Below are 18,710 nucleotides of genomic sequence, written 5' to 3'. Positions count from 1 at the left end.
TCATTGTCGCATTGTCAGAGGGTTGTTTGCCACTCTACATCCTTTGGCCTAACTTGGTCAGCGTAAAAATGCGAACGGTTGGACGAGCCTCAAGGGTGTGATTCGTACGCTGTTGGACGATATCAAGATGACAAACCTGATCAGAAGCAACGCCGCGAGATTTAATGGGGCCGATGAGGCGTGCGGGCGCGTCTTTCGTTCCTCTAAAATCTAAATCGTAAACTTCTTTTCGTCAACAGTAAAGCGGCGAGAGTCGCTGCACAGAGAGAGCGGAGGGATAGTGACTATAAATATAGGACATGTATGGGGTATGCGTGTGTGCGAGAGTGGTGATAAATTAGAAACGCGATTAATCTTATGGAACGCTTTGTGTATAAGGAGACCTTAATTTCGTGCCATATGTCTAAATTAGTCGCTGATGATATGATATTGCCCGAATTCTACTGGCGGACAGTTCTTACAGAACACGTCACAGATTTTTCTCCCAATTAAGAAGTCTCGCCTTATGTTCGATTCGCAATATTGAGATCAGTCGAGGAAATACAATTTCTAAACGGCTTAGGCAATCTCACGCACGCCATGAGCCCCTCTAATTGGTCCCATGGTTCTCTCATTGTACCATTGTCGACGGATTTTCCGGTTTCCGTTTCTCGTTTCACACGCTTAACGACTTAGTCCCATTTTCCGATTACACGGGGTAGGTCCACCATTTCTAGTTATTCAAAAATGTGAATGTAAAGACTGAAAAACTGTTGAATCTAAAATTATTCGAGTAAAACGATATGTGGAAGGAACCACCAGAACCTGTTCTATACATGGAACAAAATGTGATAACTGATAATTTTAATCGACAAAGTTTTATGAATTGTTGATAATATTGGAGTGATATAATTATTAGATCGTTATTTTCGGTACCAAAATAATTTCTCCAATATTTATAGATGATCAGGGATAATCTCAGTCGTGAGTCGATTCTTTTACCTGAATCGCGACTGATACATTTTTAATATCTTTACACATTTTGTAATGATAAAAAAAATTGTAACCGGCGGTAATTTGATAAAAGAATATATAATTTATAAGCAAAGTAAGCTAATTCATAAAAATTTATTAAACAATTAACGAGTAAAAGTTTCTACTTCTTAAATTAATTAATCTCGATTGACTTTAGTTTCATCTTTCGAATCTCTGTTTCATGATTTTGTTTTTAAATCTCATTTCTTTCTTGCCATGAATCTCTTTGTAGTAAAAATCGTAGGTCGGATAAATTTCCCAAGAGTCAAAACATCGGTAGGAGATCAGAAATCCGTACAATTAACCTCCAGTATTGCAACTTGGCTAAAATTCCCTTAAATTATATTACTGCTCGCAATTCGTCTCGTGCTTCCTCGCTATAGTAAATAGTACAAAACATATCTAGAAGTGCCTGCTCAAGAACCGGATGCAGGTTGCACCTTCAGCCGACACGATACGGAATGAGTGATGCGACGAAACGCGGAAATTAGTAGCTATAACTATCGCGCTTTACGCTTTTATGCAGTTTCGTATCTCGAATTGCTAGTCCTGCAGCAATAATACGTGACAACTTCTAATCTCCCCTCTAGACTGTGTGAATTTTTGTGCCACAGTAATGGCCGGTGGGCCACTAGAATTTCCCGTGTTACGATACCGAGAATATATATATTATACATATATGTATGTATGTATGTTTATAATGCATAATGGCGAACGGCACGCGACGACTTCCGGCAGAGACTCGAATTAATGACGCTGCTCGGTTCCGATCGCCTGCAAACTCGATCTGCATCGGTCTGCAGTAGTGGTGAAAATTTGTGCAGCAGTTATCTCAGGGGGAAAAAAACCGGGTATTGATTTTTGAGGTATAAAAAAAAATTGAAGTTAATTTTTTAGCTTCATATTGTGATAAACTTATACTGATTTACTAAAGAATTTTAGAGAAGAAATGAAATATAAATCATATACCTTTCAGATCGGCATTTCGATGGTTACGTTCATTCATCAGTTTACACAAAACATTCATTAACGAATACTTGTGAACTATTTTTTAATGTTAAATATTATATTTGGATGTACAGAAAAGAATTCTTTTCCGTCGAAATTAATTCCATTAAATTGAGGAGCTTTCCGACATGTTATGTTTTATATTTAAGATTCTCAACAGAGTTCGTAATCACACTTAAATTCGCGGGTAAATTAAAAATACGAGGAAAATGGTATTATAGAAATTTTATATATTGCTGGCGCCAAGCGTGCCAAAGGTATTCTGATCTAGAAATTTGAAAAAATCGATTCTTTTCCTCCATATTTTTAAAGTTTAGACCTTTAAGAATAAGCCTCTGTGCAGGATTTTTGAAAATTCAAATTATTTTTGGAGTTATAGTTATTTTTGTGACGCGCCAAGTAAACTGGTCCAACCGAAACGAATCTTTTGACGCGTTTTTCTCGAAACTACTTTTTTCGATACGGTTGACATGATATCTAAGTTCTGACGGACTGATTTACTTGAAATGTTCTTTGTATATCCCTCAATGGTTGGAGGCACAGATAAAACAAAAAAAAAATTGTTACTATTTAAAAAAAAATCGGAACGGAAAGGTCAAAAAACAGGGGCACAGACAAATTTTTTTCGATTCGTCGGCATTTTGAGAATTTTTTTTTCTCTCTTTCTGTTCTTCGAACTATTAAGATGTCTTCACTAATAAAGAATTTCTTTGGATTTTTTGTTTCGAAACACTACAATGTCATAAACATGTCGACCAGGACGCGCCATTTTTTGTAGCCCCCACTTTACCACCCTGTAACTTTTAGTATTTTTAATTGTTTTTTGTATTCTTGAGATATCAATAGAGTTCTTGTAAAATAATTGATGTTGAAATTTTTTTTTATTTCTTTTTTTATCTCACTTAGAAAAATTCCCAAGATTTAGGCCTCTAGACCAGAATACACCCTTAATGACCGATTGACCAACTAACCGTAATCCCTGCTCAGCTATATATAGCAACGAATTCGTTTTCTACCCTTACAATATGGTTAGATTTCTGGACATAACAATTAACGTCAGCGCTCTCATACCCTAAGATGAATTTCTAGTTGCGGCTACTGTGCAGCCCTTGTTAGTCCTTGGCTATATTTTCGTTTTACAGCATCAACGAAAAATATGGTTCTGGACATAAAATGAAAATGAGTTTTGTATCTAAATCCGGAAAATCAAACAGGTCTTATTTTTGTTTTTTTTATTATGGTGAGTATGATTACTCTCACCATATTTTCTGGTACTTATTGGTATACTTCGATGTTGATCCTACAATAAATAATGAATTTTGAGACCTTATATATAGAACTATAACATGAATAAATTCATTTTTCACGGCGTGGACCGTTGCTCGGTAAACCCTGGATCCTGATTGGGGATGAAACGTGCTGAAAGAGGGTAGACAACCTGGGGTTCCTTCTGCATGCCGCATAATTATCACTATATCGAAGTCTGATTCGATAACGACTGCAGCAAACGGAGAGAAGACACGAAAGCACCGTCTGTTAACCGTGAAAGAAATACATTTGAGGGTTGGGCGGGTCAAGTTTGCGACTGGCTTCCATCCCCATTATGCGCAAAAAGGTCTACTTCGATTCCACCCTGCGAGGGTGGGGAAAAAACTTCTTTGTAAACCCCTGCAACTGCACGGGGGTAAAGAAAGCAAGCAGCGTCTGCTGAAAGGCACCGATTTGATCGAACGGCCATTATGCAGTCGATGAATGATCGGTATAACTTATTGATACATATAGGTAATAAAAATACGGAAATATATTTGTTGGTTATCGTACTGCTTGTACTGACGTTTCTTATTCTTTGCAGTCTAGTGAAGCCAGATACAAACTCAAGCCGTGTATCGATTATAATGCTGAGGGTAAGAGAAAGAATTCTGGTATAATTGGACTGGAATTTCTCAATTTATAATCTATAAATAAAATAAACTTTTGAATTTTTAGCGAGAAATAAACGATAAGCATGTTGAAAATATTTGTATTTGTAATAAATTATTCAAGCAGCCAGGAACCCGGTTGAGTTACACGATCTTGAACTCTTACCTCTGAGCTCTTACATATCAGCTTCAACTTGTTCGAGAAGGATTTTAGAAAAATTGAAATATGAATTTTTCGCAGAGCTGTACGCAAGGAAGTACAATTTTTGATAAAATATACACCATGTGTTTACCTTGTTTTATAAGTTGTAACCAAAGAGAAAAAATCCATACTCGCTTATAAACAGAAAATATTTGTTTTTTTGATTTCATATTTATATGATATGAATATTTCATAGAATATTGTTCAAATATTGTTCTCTTATATGCTTAATGCTTGAATAACATAATTATTTTATTGCATGAAAAAAAAATTTAGAAGAAATCTGTTTTTGTTTCACCTGTCAAAAACCATGTAACCTCTTAACACGAGCAGTCATCCCGCAGGATAATTGTTTTGCAACAATGGTGTTTAGATATGGGTGTGAAGTAATTCCTACGACAGCGATTGCTATGGCTCATCGTTATAAGTTTGTTACCGGAAAATATCACTCAGCACTGAACACAATGGATACAAAAGATTGCAGTATTAATGGTTTCACCAAGGGTCCATATTGCGATTATATGGCATAGGGTCCTTCGTCTCCGCTAAGATCAATTAATCAGTAGAATATACGCGAGAGTCCTTCTCGAAAATGAACTATTTTCTTTCACAAAAATTCCAGTGCTTGCAGTTCCGCGTTTATGTAGCATCTCCAAAAGCTTCGCGAGCTTTTAGTGGCTGCTGAACAAACTATTCTTTAATTATACACCAAATCGATTTCCCGCTCTACAGGATACGCGCTGCACGAGAAGCCGCTGATTACCCGTTGCCCTAAAAAGTAATGCCGGAAGTAACGAGCCGGGAATAATAGAAAAAAACTTATTTTTAGACCGGGAGTATAGACCAGGCATTGCAGTGCAATCACCAGAATGACGTGCCATTTTTATGCGGATGTATTTTCCTCTTGCCGATCCTCTATTAAAAACGAAACGCCATTAGGCACTGCACCGCATCACTTTTTCGGTGAATTATTATGTCGTTTTTACCCATGAGAATGACGTTCAAATCAGACGGTTGGCAGGGATCTATCGGTAATTGAGTTGAAATGTGTTTTTGGTATCCTTTAAACTTTGCAGAACTTTTTTTACGTCGTACCTTATCTTTCTTGAAGGAGTTCTCTGGGCGATTTCAACGTTGATGTAACATCTCCAAACATCAAAGTCCACGAATCTCAAACGTGAAAACTGGCTTGACATCCATTATGAACAAAAACACTTCGATACATTTTCCACGAAATTTTCATTTGACGCAGAAGTAACAAAATGGCACAGGTTCTACGACATCGCAATAGTAAAATCGTAAAATTCATGCCACTTTTGAGTTTGAGATACGTGGACCTCGATATTTGGAGATATATGCGCCATTGTCGAAATCGACCAGGTATCCCCTTAATCCTTGCTCCATAGCTTTGATAATTATGACTTATTTCTTTATCTAAGAAATATATTCGATAAGAATTCAAAACTTTGGTAAATTATATCCATACAAGCTTAGAAATAAGAAAAAATATCACCGATTTCGTATACAGTGTGCGAAGAGACAATTTTTGTCGAGAAAAAGAATTATGGCAATGTATTTACTTCCATGATTGCGACATTCATCATCGCCAAATCCAGTCCCGTTCACACTGCTGTCTCGGCGACGCTCTTCTTCAAGGATGTGACACGTAGCTGGAATGAATCCTGTACCAGAGGATGAGTCATATCCGCGAAAAGCCTTGGGTTAAAGGTGCACTCGTGCTAGGATTAAGCTCTGCGCTTGTAGAATAGTGGATTATAAGATCTGCTGCTACTGTTGGAATACCAAATTGCAATTCCTCTGTATTGATAGGCGTTTTCTTTCATCGAGCTTTCACGAAACACAATCAATTTTCCAGCAAGTTAAATTACAAATCCGGAGGTAAGTTGGTCAGGAATTCAAACTTCAGAACTTCGGAAAACGCTAGGACTTCTAAACTTCGTGAAATTCACCACCGAAATTTGATCGTGAATGCATTTTTGGATTCATAATATTTTTACAATACGTAAAAAATGTTTAATCCTTAATCGAAGAAAACTTCTCGAGTAATTGGCTCGACTTGTATTTCCTATCGACTGATTCCACAAGCGAACGTATTTCCGGAGGGTTATAAAACTCCCTTAAGGATTTCCTGCGGGATACACGCCTCGTGTCGAAGATTCGACGATGGAAAAGTCCGGCTGGGCTGCCGAATTGTCTCGCCAGGGAAATGCCAGTGACTCAGAGCAACCCCCACCACGAATCCGGCTGCTGTTATACGCGGTTCCAAGTCATCCCTAAATGAAGGAGTTTCTTCCTTCGAGGAGAATAATTCGCGAGATGCAGGAGTTGAGTGAATTCTAAGAATTACCTACGTTTTGGTTCTTCTGCGATGTTTTGGCTCGGCTGTTCGTTTTTTTAACCTCTCTTTTCTCTGCTTTCAGAGAAAAACGGAAGTTATTGCTATCAATCGGAAAATGAAAAGTTGAGTTTTCACCAAATCTCAACGTTTTGAAGTTTAATTTTCGAGAGCTAGTTATCGGATTTTAATGACCTGGTCTCAATCGATCTGCGTTTTCCAAGAACTGATTAAAACTGATTAGATTTAGGCTTTGATAGGTTTAGCAGTTCTTCAATCACTTAAATAACAAAAATTACCGTAAGATTTTTTAGCTCTCTAATCACGAATCTGAAGTCAGATTGCAATATCCAAAATGGCGTCCAATATGTTGGAAAAAAATCTAAAAATATTCCGATTTTGGTAGAAATTGGTAGATGAAAGTTCTACGAATCACCGATAACGCATCCAACGTCAGACTTCCAAAATTTTTAACGATGGATCTATTATAGTGATTCAGAATAAAAAAGCTTCGCTGCAAAGAAATTGTCATATATTTTCAGGTAACATGGTATAATATCCGAGGGCTTTGAAACCGTTAATCCCAAATCTGAATTTGTAGTTCAAAATTCGAATTGGATGTTATTCTTTTTTTTTTCTCTCTATGAACTTGAAACCCGCAGTGTGAGAAGGGGAAGTTCGAGGTCTGGCTTATGGCCAGTCGAAAGCTGCTTGTTTTCAACAACTTTTTCGGACTACCAACGTATCTGCACTTCACTTTTACAGACATTCTGCCCGTTTACTACAGTCGAGGGCTTCTCTCTGCGGCTGCTTCGAAATTTCGCCCGCGGGTTCGGCCATTGTGTGGGATTAGGTGTCGGCGATGTCTCTCGTAAAACTGTGGCACTAATAACCAGTCTTTTCAAAGTAAATCCTTGCCTACGTAACGAGGATACTCGCGTGTCGTGGAATCGTGAAAGATTTTTTGAATTCAATTGTAGGATAGCAAATAGGCTATCGTGGCCAAAAATGTGTACTTGATATCGATTCGTAACCTACGGAGGTATTTTGAAATTTAGGTACAGAAATACAAAATACTGAAATTGCAAAAAAAATCTTAGATGTCGATGTTCCGGTTGAAACCGCTTTCAAATAGTTGAAAATCTAATAATTTTCTTTCGATTTCACTATACGACGGATCATGTTGTTTCAAAGACTATTTTTCTCCCATTCGGCGGCAAATTTTTGCTCAAGAAAATGAGCTGAGCAGATTTTTAACCACTCTAAAGCGTCGTAATCGAATATAAATTCGAAAAAGAATTTATCGCTTGTTGTATTCAGGTATTACACGTGATTTTTTCTCACTCCATCATTGTTATTTCATCTTGTTAAATAGAGTGGTTATAAGAAATTGCTGGAGTATGTTTTCCGATCCACTGCTGGGATCAAACATCGAAGATCTTCGATCAGACGCGTGCTTTCTTACTTTCTTATTTGTTTTACCATCTTCTTCGTTTTCCTTCGTTTCTTTTTTTTTCTTTTTTTTCTTTTCTTTGAACGTGTTTACTGCCGGGAAAACTAACGGGGCTCAGGTATTGTCAGGGCTGTTTTCTCCTTGATTTTACGAGGTAGACCAGAGTATAAAATCCTGACAAGACGACAAAGAGAGCAAGATTGGATCGCATTTTATTCTCATAATAAAATTACAGATTGAAACTTGTGGTAAAGAGGTTACCGAAACGATTCAATATTCATTTACCACCAAAATCAGGATTTCTTCATTTTTTCTCTCAACTAATTAGGTATCGCAAGCGAATGTGAAATTCAAGACCCATTTTTAGACCCGTAGTCTTCTGCTTATGGTTGAAGTCTGAACTGCGATCGATCGGAATTCACGATATAACGGCGTCGAATGGACCATTTGCGGAAATGACTGAGCCGTTATAAGGAGAGTTACAAATTCGCGCGTGTTTGAGGCACGTCAAGTGTTCTTGCCGCTGCAGGATTGGATCGATTATAATGGACGATAAGCCGAGTTGGCGTCAAGCGAATAGAGCCAGACAGTCCGTGGCCTCCGAAATTGACGCATGATGGATGCGGGCTCAAAGGATTACGCCAACATCCGTGATTTCTACACACATAAATTGTTCTATGTATTTTGCACATGCTTGTCCTGCTTGGATTTCGTTTTAGGAATAGCGCACAGGTAGATATATGTATATATATATATATATATATATATATCGTTGAATATTCGCGGGAGAAAAAGCTTTTTGCCTCGGGTTAAAATGCGCGAGCGATTTTGAATTTTGCAGTAAAGCCGTAAGTGTCAATTCCTCTTTATTGAACACGTGATCCGGTATCGCTTTTAAAAACTCGGATCAGACTATCGTAAAACCGACTTTGAAAAATTTCACGACGGTCAAAAATTTCCTAGATAAAATTTTGCGCTTCTGCAAAATTTAAATCCTTCTGTATATACACTCTAGCGATTTCAACAATGGATGGTCGTGTCAGAATTTGGTTTTTATAAGACTGTCGAATCTCCGCCGAGTTGAGAAATCTCGCTGCTGATAATGTACTTCGATTGTGTCTGCACGATAGCCACTCTAAGCTGTCGACAAACACGCAACGTGCGTGTTAATGTTAATCGAGTAATAATCCGACCGAGATTATCGAATTTGCGTAGATGGGATGAAGAAGCGTTGATTGGTCGACGACTCATTCGGAAACCCGCTTGCAGAGCTTAGCCAATATCGCACGCCGCGCCGATCCAATCGGTAAACATGGCTAAAAATGTTGCGTCAAAAGCATACTGCTCGTGGCTTTACGGTGTAAAAATGATGTTCACTTTATTTAAAAAACGCCATTAATCATCGCAAGAATCTGCATTGGATAGTCGAATTCATAATTATGACAAAATCGGAGCCAAGTTATCTTTCGAATCCCGCAATTTATTCTAAACGATCGTTCTCTGTCGGAATTCCAACTTTTCGTATGAGCAAAAAAAAGTATCATTAAATGCGGCTGATTGTGAGAAATTTTTCTCACGTTAAATGAACGTAATTTTTTAGAGCAACCTTCAAAAATTGGATTCAAAACTTATCCTTCCGCGAGGATATTTTCTTTACTATTTAATATATAACAAGCTTCTCAGGTAAAAGTAAAATAAAAAAAAAAAAAAATTTTTAATTCTCGTAACGAAACACTCTATTTCACATCACATTTCCGCTAGATTTGATTACCTTTTCTACTGTGACAAAATATCGTTAGAGCGCCGTGACGAGATGATCTCGCACGTTCTAAGAGAATGCACTTGATGGCGAACGTCAGGCAGGGATGATGGGGTCTCCCCTAGGGCAGAGTGCACGTTTATTCACGTGGTAAGGAACCTCAAAGTGGTATCTGCCAAATAAATATGTAAATTTGGCAATTATAACATCGTCGGTTGGTCCTGCCGTCCGAATCGCGCCCGCTATTACGAAGCGTCGGACCTACATGAATAATTCATCAATTTTCAGACACTGTTAAATAGACATAAACTGCTCTAAGTCATATTCCGATGTGTTATCGGCTGTATCGAGGGAGCATTTTACAAGATCAGATGAACAAAGGCGTTAAATTAAATGATTACAATGAGCTGTGAAGCAATTAATGTAATATATTCATCGACTTTGTTTTTATAATTTGCTGAATTTTCTTTTCTTGAATTTGGAGTATATGTATAGAAATATTTACAATAAGTTTTGTCTTCCGATAACTTAGGGGGACCATTACAGCTACTTTCAAAAAACTTAACGTAGTCCAAAACCGATTTTCATTTCAAGTCGACAAAATGTTTGTCCAAAGAATTTTTTCACAACCTTGGTCCAATTCGCCATTTCGATATCTAGTATGGTGTTTCTATCAACTATTCCTCATCGTCTGAATCTAAGGTTAAGAGAACAAAAGTCATGAAATCCTAATCTAAAAAAAAAAAAAAAAATTAATAAAAAAAACACTTATTCAAAAATAACTTGAAAGAAAGAAATAAAATTATTTCGAAGAAAAATAAAATGCTACTTAGAGCAGTTTTAAAATTCTAATCTTCAATTATTATCCATATAAAATGTAGAGTTTGCGGAGTGACCAGAAAACCATTCGGAATCACACACGCACACACATATGACGATTCAAAACTTCTCCATGAAACCTGACGTCACTTTAGCCTTATTCGTATTGTTATGCCATTTCTCCGGGGTCAACGAACTTTGACCTGCGATGACTTATCTCAAAGCGTAAACTGCAGTCTCGGCTGGCGTCCTGGACCACCGAGGAATGTTTTAGTGCAAATTAAAGCGCCTCCGACGTTTCGTGCAACGCTTCCTAGGTGTATATAATATAAGGGCCCTACGATTTCATAACGAAGGAATGCCCATCTGCCGTATTACCCTGTACCTACACATATATATGTGTATATGTATATTTAACATGTATATGTATAAGCACATATTATTTACACATATGTATATGTATATTGTATATAACCTACTGCATTTCACTTCCGGTCTAGGGTTTCAACGCTTCACGTGCGTTTGTTTTATATTCACATCGCGAAATATTCACGGCATGTACCCGCCAATTAGAGACGTCTGAGTATGCTGCTTCATTATCCGTGAATTGAAGTTTATGTGAAGCGGGCTTCTTTCACAATATAATCAAAACCCGGAGAACCGTCTATGCGATATTCCTGCAATATGTAATTTTCGTAATTAATGAACCGACAACTTTGTTCTCACCTGTAAGTCGGGAATACTTTAAGAAACCTGCAGTGATTTCGGTTAAAAAATTATACGTAAAAAACTCTTTTTATACATACATATCTGTTTATTTATATAAATGAAGCGATTTTGCCGGAGCTGGTCATTAAATTACTATTTATTTCAACGCTTCGATTCGGCCCGGCTGGCAAACTACGGGCTAAAAATAATTAAACAATAGAAAAAATAGCTCAATGTTGTATAAACTAACCATAATATATAGGTAATATTGAACAGAACTCACAATAAATGTTCCGTTTGTTAGACTTTAAATTATACTAGAGAGACAGAGTGAAAAAATTGTTGGAAAGCTACATTTTTCACTAACTGTCGAATTCAAGGTTAACAATTATGGACTAGTTAGGAAACTAATTATAACACAAAGTACAGTAACGTGAATCACAAAAATTTCCGGAGCAACGTCAAAATTTGGAATTGATTATAACGATATTACTTACAAATTTTCGGTTTGAAATTAGTCGAAGAATCGATCCAAATACTTACAGTTCGATTGTATGCTAATGAGAATTGATTGCAAGATGGTGTCAATTCCTTGGAACATACGGAATAGTTATACAACTTTTTCAGTTATTTTTCTATTTTTTATTTTGATTTTTGGTAATCTAAAAGATGGCCGGCCGAGCCCGGTCAAAACTTTGGAATAAATATTAATTTAATGACCAACCCAGACAAAATCTCTTGATTTATTCAAACTACCGTCGTCACGAAAACATTTTTTTTTTCAAAACTCTATAACTCAGCGGCGTTTTATGCTGTCACGTTGTTCTTGGTCGCGATATAAGCAGAATTGAACGATCTTTAAAAGTGGCCATAACGTCGTAATTTCAGCTTACAATGGTGAGATGGTATGGGTTACTAAAGTTGATTCTTACCCAAAATTCTCATTTTTTCGCTGTTATGTCCGAAATGTTCAACTTTACCGAAGAAATTTATAAAAAAATTTTGTTGGAAATTCAATTTCCTACAAAAAATGTCCATTATACCTATATGTTCAGATTCATATTTCTTGAGATATCGAACTTTAGCTTACTTGTTGTATAAAATTTTTATGGTTTACTGAATCAAACGTTTTAAATTATTGATATTGCATTTGAATTCGATTTTTTTTGTTGTTAGATTCGATCCATTCGATCCATTCCATATGAATATCAATAATTTGAAACATTTGATTCAATAAACCATAAAAATTATATACGGCAAGTGTCATTATAAAAACTTGTTAGATGGTTAAGATTTGGTATCCCTGAATTAATTATAGACAATTTTGTTCAGGTATAATTTTATTCCGGTAAAATCGAATAGTCAAATTTGAGTACCTGGTCCAGAGGCGTTATACCAGCTACACACCCACGTAATTATGTACCCCTTGAACATTTATCATGTAAATTAGTAGCAGTCGATAGTCAGCTGTGGCCCAGATGATCAACAATAGCTCATTTATTCTAGCTGGTTTATATGCTTCTTAAGAGCTGTCTAAACAGAACGTCAGTCAGGGCCGTAGTTTTGTATTCACCGGCCAAGAGAGGATTTTATACCTTACTTATGGAGATGGAAATTTGAATTACGCGACGTATCTCCAACCGTGAATAGAATCTGGCGAAATAAAAGTTTTGCAGCTTTCTTTACCTTGAAAATTAATAACATTCGTTAATTTTTTTCTGCACCCTGACGGTACGTTGACGAGCTCGCAATTTCGTGTACGGTTAGAATTAATTAAGCTTGATGAGAAAGTGATACGCCTGATATCAGCACCACTCCTTTACATCATATTCAACGAATCACATTATGCTGTGCTACGTTTACACGGAAAAAAAATATAGTAGCTAAAAAAAAAAGAAATTACTGGGTTGTGTCCAATTTGCGTATTCCTCAAATTGTAGGTGAAATTCGCACGTTTTACGGTGCGATCTGCACGCATACGCACTACAATTATCGGGTAAAGTATCTTCAGTATTTTCACGGTGGCATTTCATTCACGTAAGTGATAATTAAGTACGACGATTTCGCCTAATAATTTTTGCGAATAATTTTTTTCATTCATAATTTCAATGGAAAAATAATACTTTTTAATAGCGTGCTCGCACATTTGCGTATCTCAAGGTGTGTCCGACGTGTGCACAAAGAGCACCGACGTATGTTCTGTTTAATTACAATTAGTTCCACTTGGACCCGCCTATTCGCGTTTAATTAACTCTCGGTCTTCGTTGTTTTTTCAACTGTGGCCTAATTTTGCACAACGCTACAAAATCGAGCTAAGTGATTGGGTTGTTGTACTTGCTGTTCGAGGAGTGATGCAATATTGTAGGATTGCCATGCTGTGCGCGTCAAGTATTCGATAATGGCAGTGTCGATTGTTTTGAAAAACTGGAACGAATCGATTCATTTCAACTATCAAGAATTCATGATAAAGCAATTCCGTTTATTCTTCTAAGAAATGAATTATTTCTTGTCGATAAAACGAAATTCTTTGATTCGTTTTTCTGTATATTTACTGCAAACAGCATTGCTAATAAAAATATAATAATAAATAAATTGACTTTAGTCACTTTACCTTGCAAGAGAAGTTCAGAGCAAAGATAATCAACGCTGTATTCAAATTTCTCTCTTTTTTGCATTATTCCTGCCGCTTTCGTAAACGAAATAAAACTTCAAAGATCTACAGTCACAGTCAGTGTTAGTAATACAAAATTTGATCTATGTTTAACTTGTCGCATTTAAGTAAAATAAGCTTTCAAGTATTTACTGGAATGATTTTTTTCCAAACGGTCGAGTCATTCTAATCGTTATCTAAATTTCAAATTAGACGAAAACTTAGTATACGTTATTATTTGTAACGATAAATAAGTAAGAAGTCTAAATAAACCTAGTATATACATTATACGTATTGCAATCTAAACTTATTAGGAATTTTGAAATGAATTTAGCATTCCTAATATTGCAAATAAAATTTGTAGTGTACAAGATATTGCTTTACCAACGTAATTCTTTAGTCCGTTAATGGATACGATCCTTGATTCAGGGGCAGCACTCTTCGGCTGCAGAATAGTCGGTACTGAAAGATATTTTCCTGTCGATGTTTCTGGTGACATGTTTAAACCGTTTAATGGTATCAATAGATCGTATGGTAGGTTACGTTTCTTTCCCATTGGATTTTCAAGTCCTGACTTACCATTCCTGGGTTAGCAAGTGCAAGAGTTACCGACTGTTGGTAACAAATCCACAACAATAAATCCATTTTACACACTCCTTACATTATTATTATTTAAGATATTTCCATGTACAAATTCTGGGCCGAATGAAGTGGTAGATTATATTCTAAGAACAGCAATAGATCGATAATATCTGGTTAACGTAATAATAACTTAATAAGCAAGCAAAACTGTATTGTTGGCTTCTTGCTAACGTCAACGTCGTCTCGAAATTAAGATTATTATGTGCATCGTTTGGCGAATTGATTACCGGTAATCCGGTATTCTTACGCTTTAGCGTTCATAAAATGATGCGACTATTGGGGTCAATCGGTAAGGTAGAATGGTGAGCTGGCAATAACGGCTTAGCCAGAATGCCGCGCGTTGTAATATTTTATAGGGGCAGGGGCGGTAATATAACGAGCGTGGAAGGGTGCACGAACGTCACGTTCTTCCGATAAACCAGACGGTCTTCTGTCGGCACGAAGCCTCCCGTTCCAGATGAGACATTTGCTCCGCAATTTAATATCATCTCATGTTTTCCACTTCTCGTCTGTTTTATTCCCAGCAGAAAAATTTTCGCTGATAATACGATTGATTTGTGTAATGCGGCATCAATTCGACAAATCGTTTTTTAAACACTTAACATATTCATGAAAGTCTCACGTATTGAACTTGTAATATCGAGAGCACTGATCATCAAATTGCATAAATAAGTTTTTCAACCTTTCGCACTGTTGATCTTTACTTATGGAGTTTGAATAAAAATTTTCTCACACAATATTGTATTCCTTTTATTTGAATCTTTCGAACAGCTTTAAATAGACTTTGAAACTGATTGAAGTCGTTGCGAAGAAATGCTCCCGAAATTGAAACGAAAAAAAAAGAAAAAAATAAGGAAAGCACATCTTGTTATTATTCATAAGAATCCGAAACACCGCGTGGACTCAAAGTAATTATAAAATAAATGCAAATTGAATGTTGAAACCAAATTCCAGGCTCCTGCAGATATAATTCCGAGCCAATTTCGAAGCTTTCAGAATTTTCAATTTCCGCAGACTTTCCGTACGAAAAATTTGCCACTTTGTAATTAACTGACTAATTATATAATACAGTTCAATGTAAATAATTACGGTCCATATAAGCACTCCATTTTTTTCATTATTATCTCTGCCACAGATCAGTTTCCACAGCGGATATTTACTATTGTTAACCATGAAAAATATTACATAACTATTTCCCATCTCAGGAGGTGTTCAGGGCTCGAAAGTAGTCCCGAGGAATAGCAGAATCAAGAATTCAGCACCCTCGCGTTGACCTCAACTTTATATTCAAGAAGGCATTGGAATTCATGGTTTTCACAGCGAAGCATTTCTCATTTAAATCAGAACGACCCTCCGGACCCCATTGACTCTCTGAGCAATATCCATTTCGTTGTATGTACGTTCGTATTTACGAGTACGTGTGTGTTTGACCAATGGATACCTTCACACACAATCTGGAGGCAATTAAATTGACAACAGAATCGGGCTGCCGAGAATCACCTGCGGGGTGAAACTTAATATTTCGGTGTGTATATATAGAATTTGCGAGATTCTAAGCCACGCATTCACATGTGTGCAACAACAGCGAGCCTCTTTCCACCGTGGCTCTTATCCGGGTAGCGCTCTTGGAGAACTTGCGGTCTATGTCACGGCGTAATTAACAGGAACCGTAAACAACCGGGCATAATGCTTAGCTTATGGAGCTACCGTTCACTTACCACTCGACTTGGAACCCTGCCGCGTGCTACAATCGCTAGTTATGCATAGGTTGAATGCCATTCCAGATTACCGCTGCGGAGAGACATAGGGGAGGGTGGTGAGGCAAAGTGGGCCCCTTAAGGAAGTGAAGCCTAAAATCAGAATAAAATTTTTAGTTTTCATATGAACAATTATGTTAAATTATTATCTAGCTTTCTCGAGGAAAATTAATCATAAATTCAAGTTCAGAAAATTATTTGACATTGAGGAGTTCAGAGTAAAGCACAACTTCAAACGTTTCGCGTTATGAGCTGTGCAATTACTTGAGTAAATGATTTCCGAATAATTCATATTTAATAAAAAGTTGAGATGGTTAATTTTTTCCCTTGTTATTTGAAAAATTTCAGGGAGCCCACTTTACCCCCAAATTTTTTGAGATATCAAAAATTTTAAGGTGCCCACTTTGCCCCATCCTCCCCTACACGTATGTATGTACTCGTGTAGGTATGCCAAAGTCGAGAACTGAATCCACCGAAGGACAAGAGTTAGGGAAACTCCGGAAATCCTGTGAAAACCTCGGAACGGTGCAAAAATCGCGCGTGGAAATCTGTGAGGTATCAAGAATTCAGGGGCTCATCGAAAAGATCTATGAATGATTGATGTGATCGAGATAAAGATTCGGGTAAATTGAAATCATCGGGAAAAACTTGGAAGCATCAGAAAATAGAAAAATAAAATCGACGAGATCGGAAAAGTGTTGAAAAAGTCGAATTAAAAAGGAAAAGTTTTTCATTTCGTCTAAGGAATAGAATAAAAAGTGTTTTCTTAATTGGGAAATAATTTTGTTGAAAAGACTGTTGGATTATATTATCAAAGAAAAGGTTTTCCGAAAAGCCTTTCAACGAATCGCATGCTATATCTAACCTAACTTGGGGATAATATTATTATTAAAAATATTTTTTTTTATGCAAAAAAGGTGAAAAAACATGGTATAAAAACATGACGTTATGTTCAAACACCTCAAAAACATGCAATTTTCAACTTTTTTGATCACAATTAGGTTCATATTCTTAGGAAATATATTGTTAACGAAAAAAAAAATTGTAAAGATTAAAGATAAAAATTGTGACTTCAGGAATGCCCACCAGAAAAAAACTCGGATGGCGATTGTCCATGGACAGTAGCTTCTAACTCCACTATTTTAGGCGAAAATGACTTGAAAAAATTACAAAGTGTATTCCAAAACATGAATAAAATATCCTGCAAGTTTAAACAAATTCTAATTATTCCTTCTCTGTTAAAAAAATTCACGAAAAACACCAAAATTCTTGCCTCCTAAACTGGTTTCCTCCCTTAAGCTTATGGCAATTCACTATAAATATTTCTTTTCACGGCCAAATACTCTCACTGTTAGCCCAAAGTTTTGGGCTGCTCATCGATTATTTGCAGTAAACTTTGCTCGCTGATTCTTAACAGGAAAATACTAGCTTTTTGGTGCAAGGAAATAAAAGGAGAGTTTTTTTCGAGTGGTTTGGTATAATCAGAATTAACCTAACGTATAATTTTGGAAATTTCACGTTCAGCGTTCCGAAAATTGGGAGAAAATAATTAATCAACGTACTGTTGATTCCTCGTTTGTGAAATGGGGTGAAAAATTATTTGCACAAAAATAAATAACCGTTGAGGAGAGAATAAACGAGCGCTTTATTACGCAGCTGAGTGTATTTCGATTTCTTGGCACATTCTTCCGCACTTTTAAAGCAGGGAATGCCTAACGTGCAAGCAGCTTTGCTTCTCAGCTTTGAAAAATACTGCCGACCAAGATTCCATTGTTGTTTTCGCGCCGTTTTCCCACCAAAGCAAAGAGCAGTAATGGCTCTCACCCGTTTACCAAATGTACGCAAACTGCGCGCTTTGCATACGAAATAAGACTCCCGACCACACGTCGCATATTATCGGTCACAAAATCGCAAATCCACCCTTCGATTGCCTTCTGGATCTGTAGTCAATTTCTTCCGCTCTCTCTCTCTCTATTTTCCATAAGATTATCACCGGATTTCAGTTTCGGAACCCAAACGGCATCGCCAGAATGCTTTCTGAATTCAAATTCTACACAAGCCATGCAATTCTAGTCAATTGTGCACTGAGAAAAATTTCAGTTTTTATGGTTACTAGAAAATCCTAGTTGAAATGGATATCGTTGCAATCACAATTCAGATATTGTTGGTCCTGCAAGAGAATAAAGTACAAGTAACGATTTGGTGTAATTATCATTTTCAATACGACATTTTCTGGTCATTGCAACATTCAATCTGTTTGTTTAATTTTTTTTTTTTTTTTTATCAGTTTAACAACGCCTCGACATCAATTCATTCTTTCCCCAACATCGTATTATCGCGATTATAAGAAGAAATTATAGTACTAGTACGAAAAAAAATTACTACTTAGTAGACTTAGTACAATTTTTGTAACTACAACTTTT

The 18,710-nt window shown here is 36.6% G+C and overlaps 1 protein-coding gene across 1 annotated transcript in view; it reads right to left on the bottom strand.

Moving 5' to 3' along the window:
• Positions 1-16,337, bottom strand: part of LOC124415850 (proto-oncogene tyrosine-protein kinase receptor Ret) — a 77,168-nt gene extending 60,831 nt beyond the window's left edge. Inside the window, exon 1 of the mRNA XM_046896527.1 lies at positions 16,249-16,337. Within this exon, the coding sequence (XP_046752483.1) occupies positions 16,249-16,309 (61 nt within the window). The 5' untranslated portion in view covers positions 16,310-16,337. The remainder of the gene's footprint in view (positions 1-16,248) is intronic.
• Positions 16,338-18,710: the final 2,373 nt, after the last annotated feature.

The sequence above is a fragment of the Diprion similis genome, chromosome 2 (assembly GCF_021155765.1).
Source record: "Diprion similis isolate iyDipSimi1 chromosome 2, iyDipSimi1.1, whole genome shotgun sequence".
NCBI lineage: Eukaryota > Metazoa > Arthropoda > Insecta > Hymenoptera > Diprionidae > Diprion > Diprion similis.
This window is presented reverse-complemented; position numbering and strand designations above follow the sequence as displayed.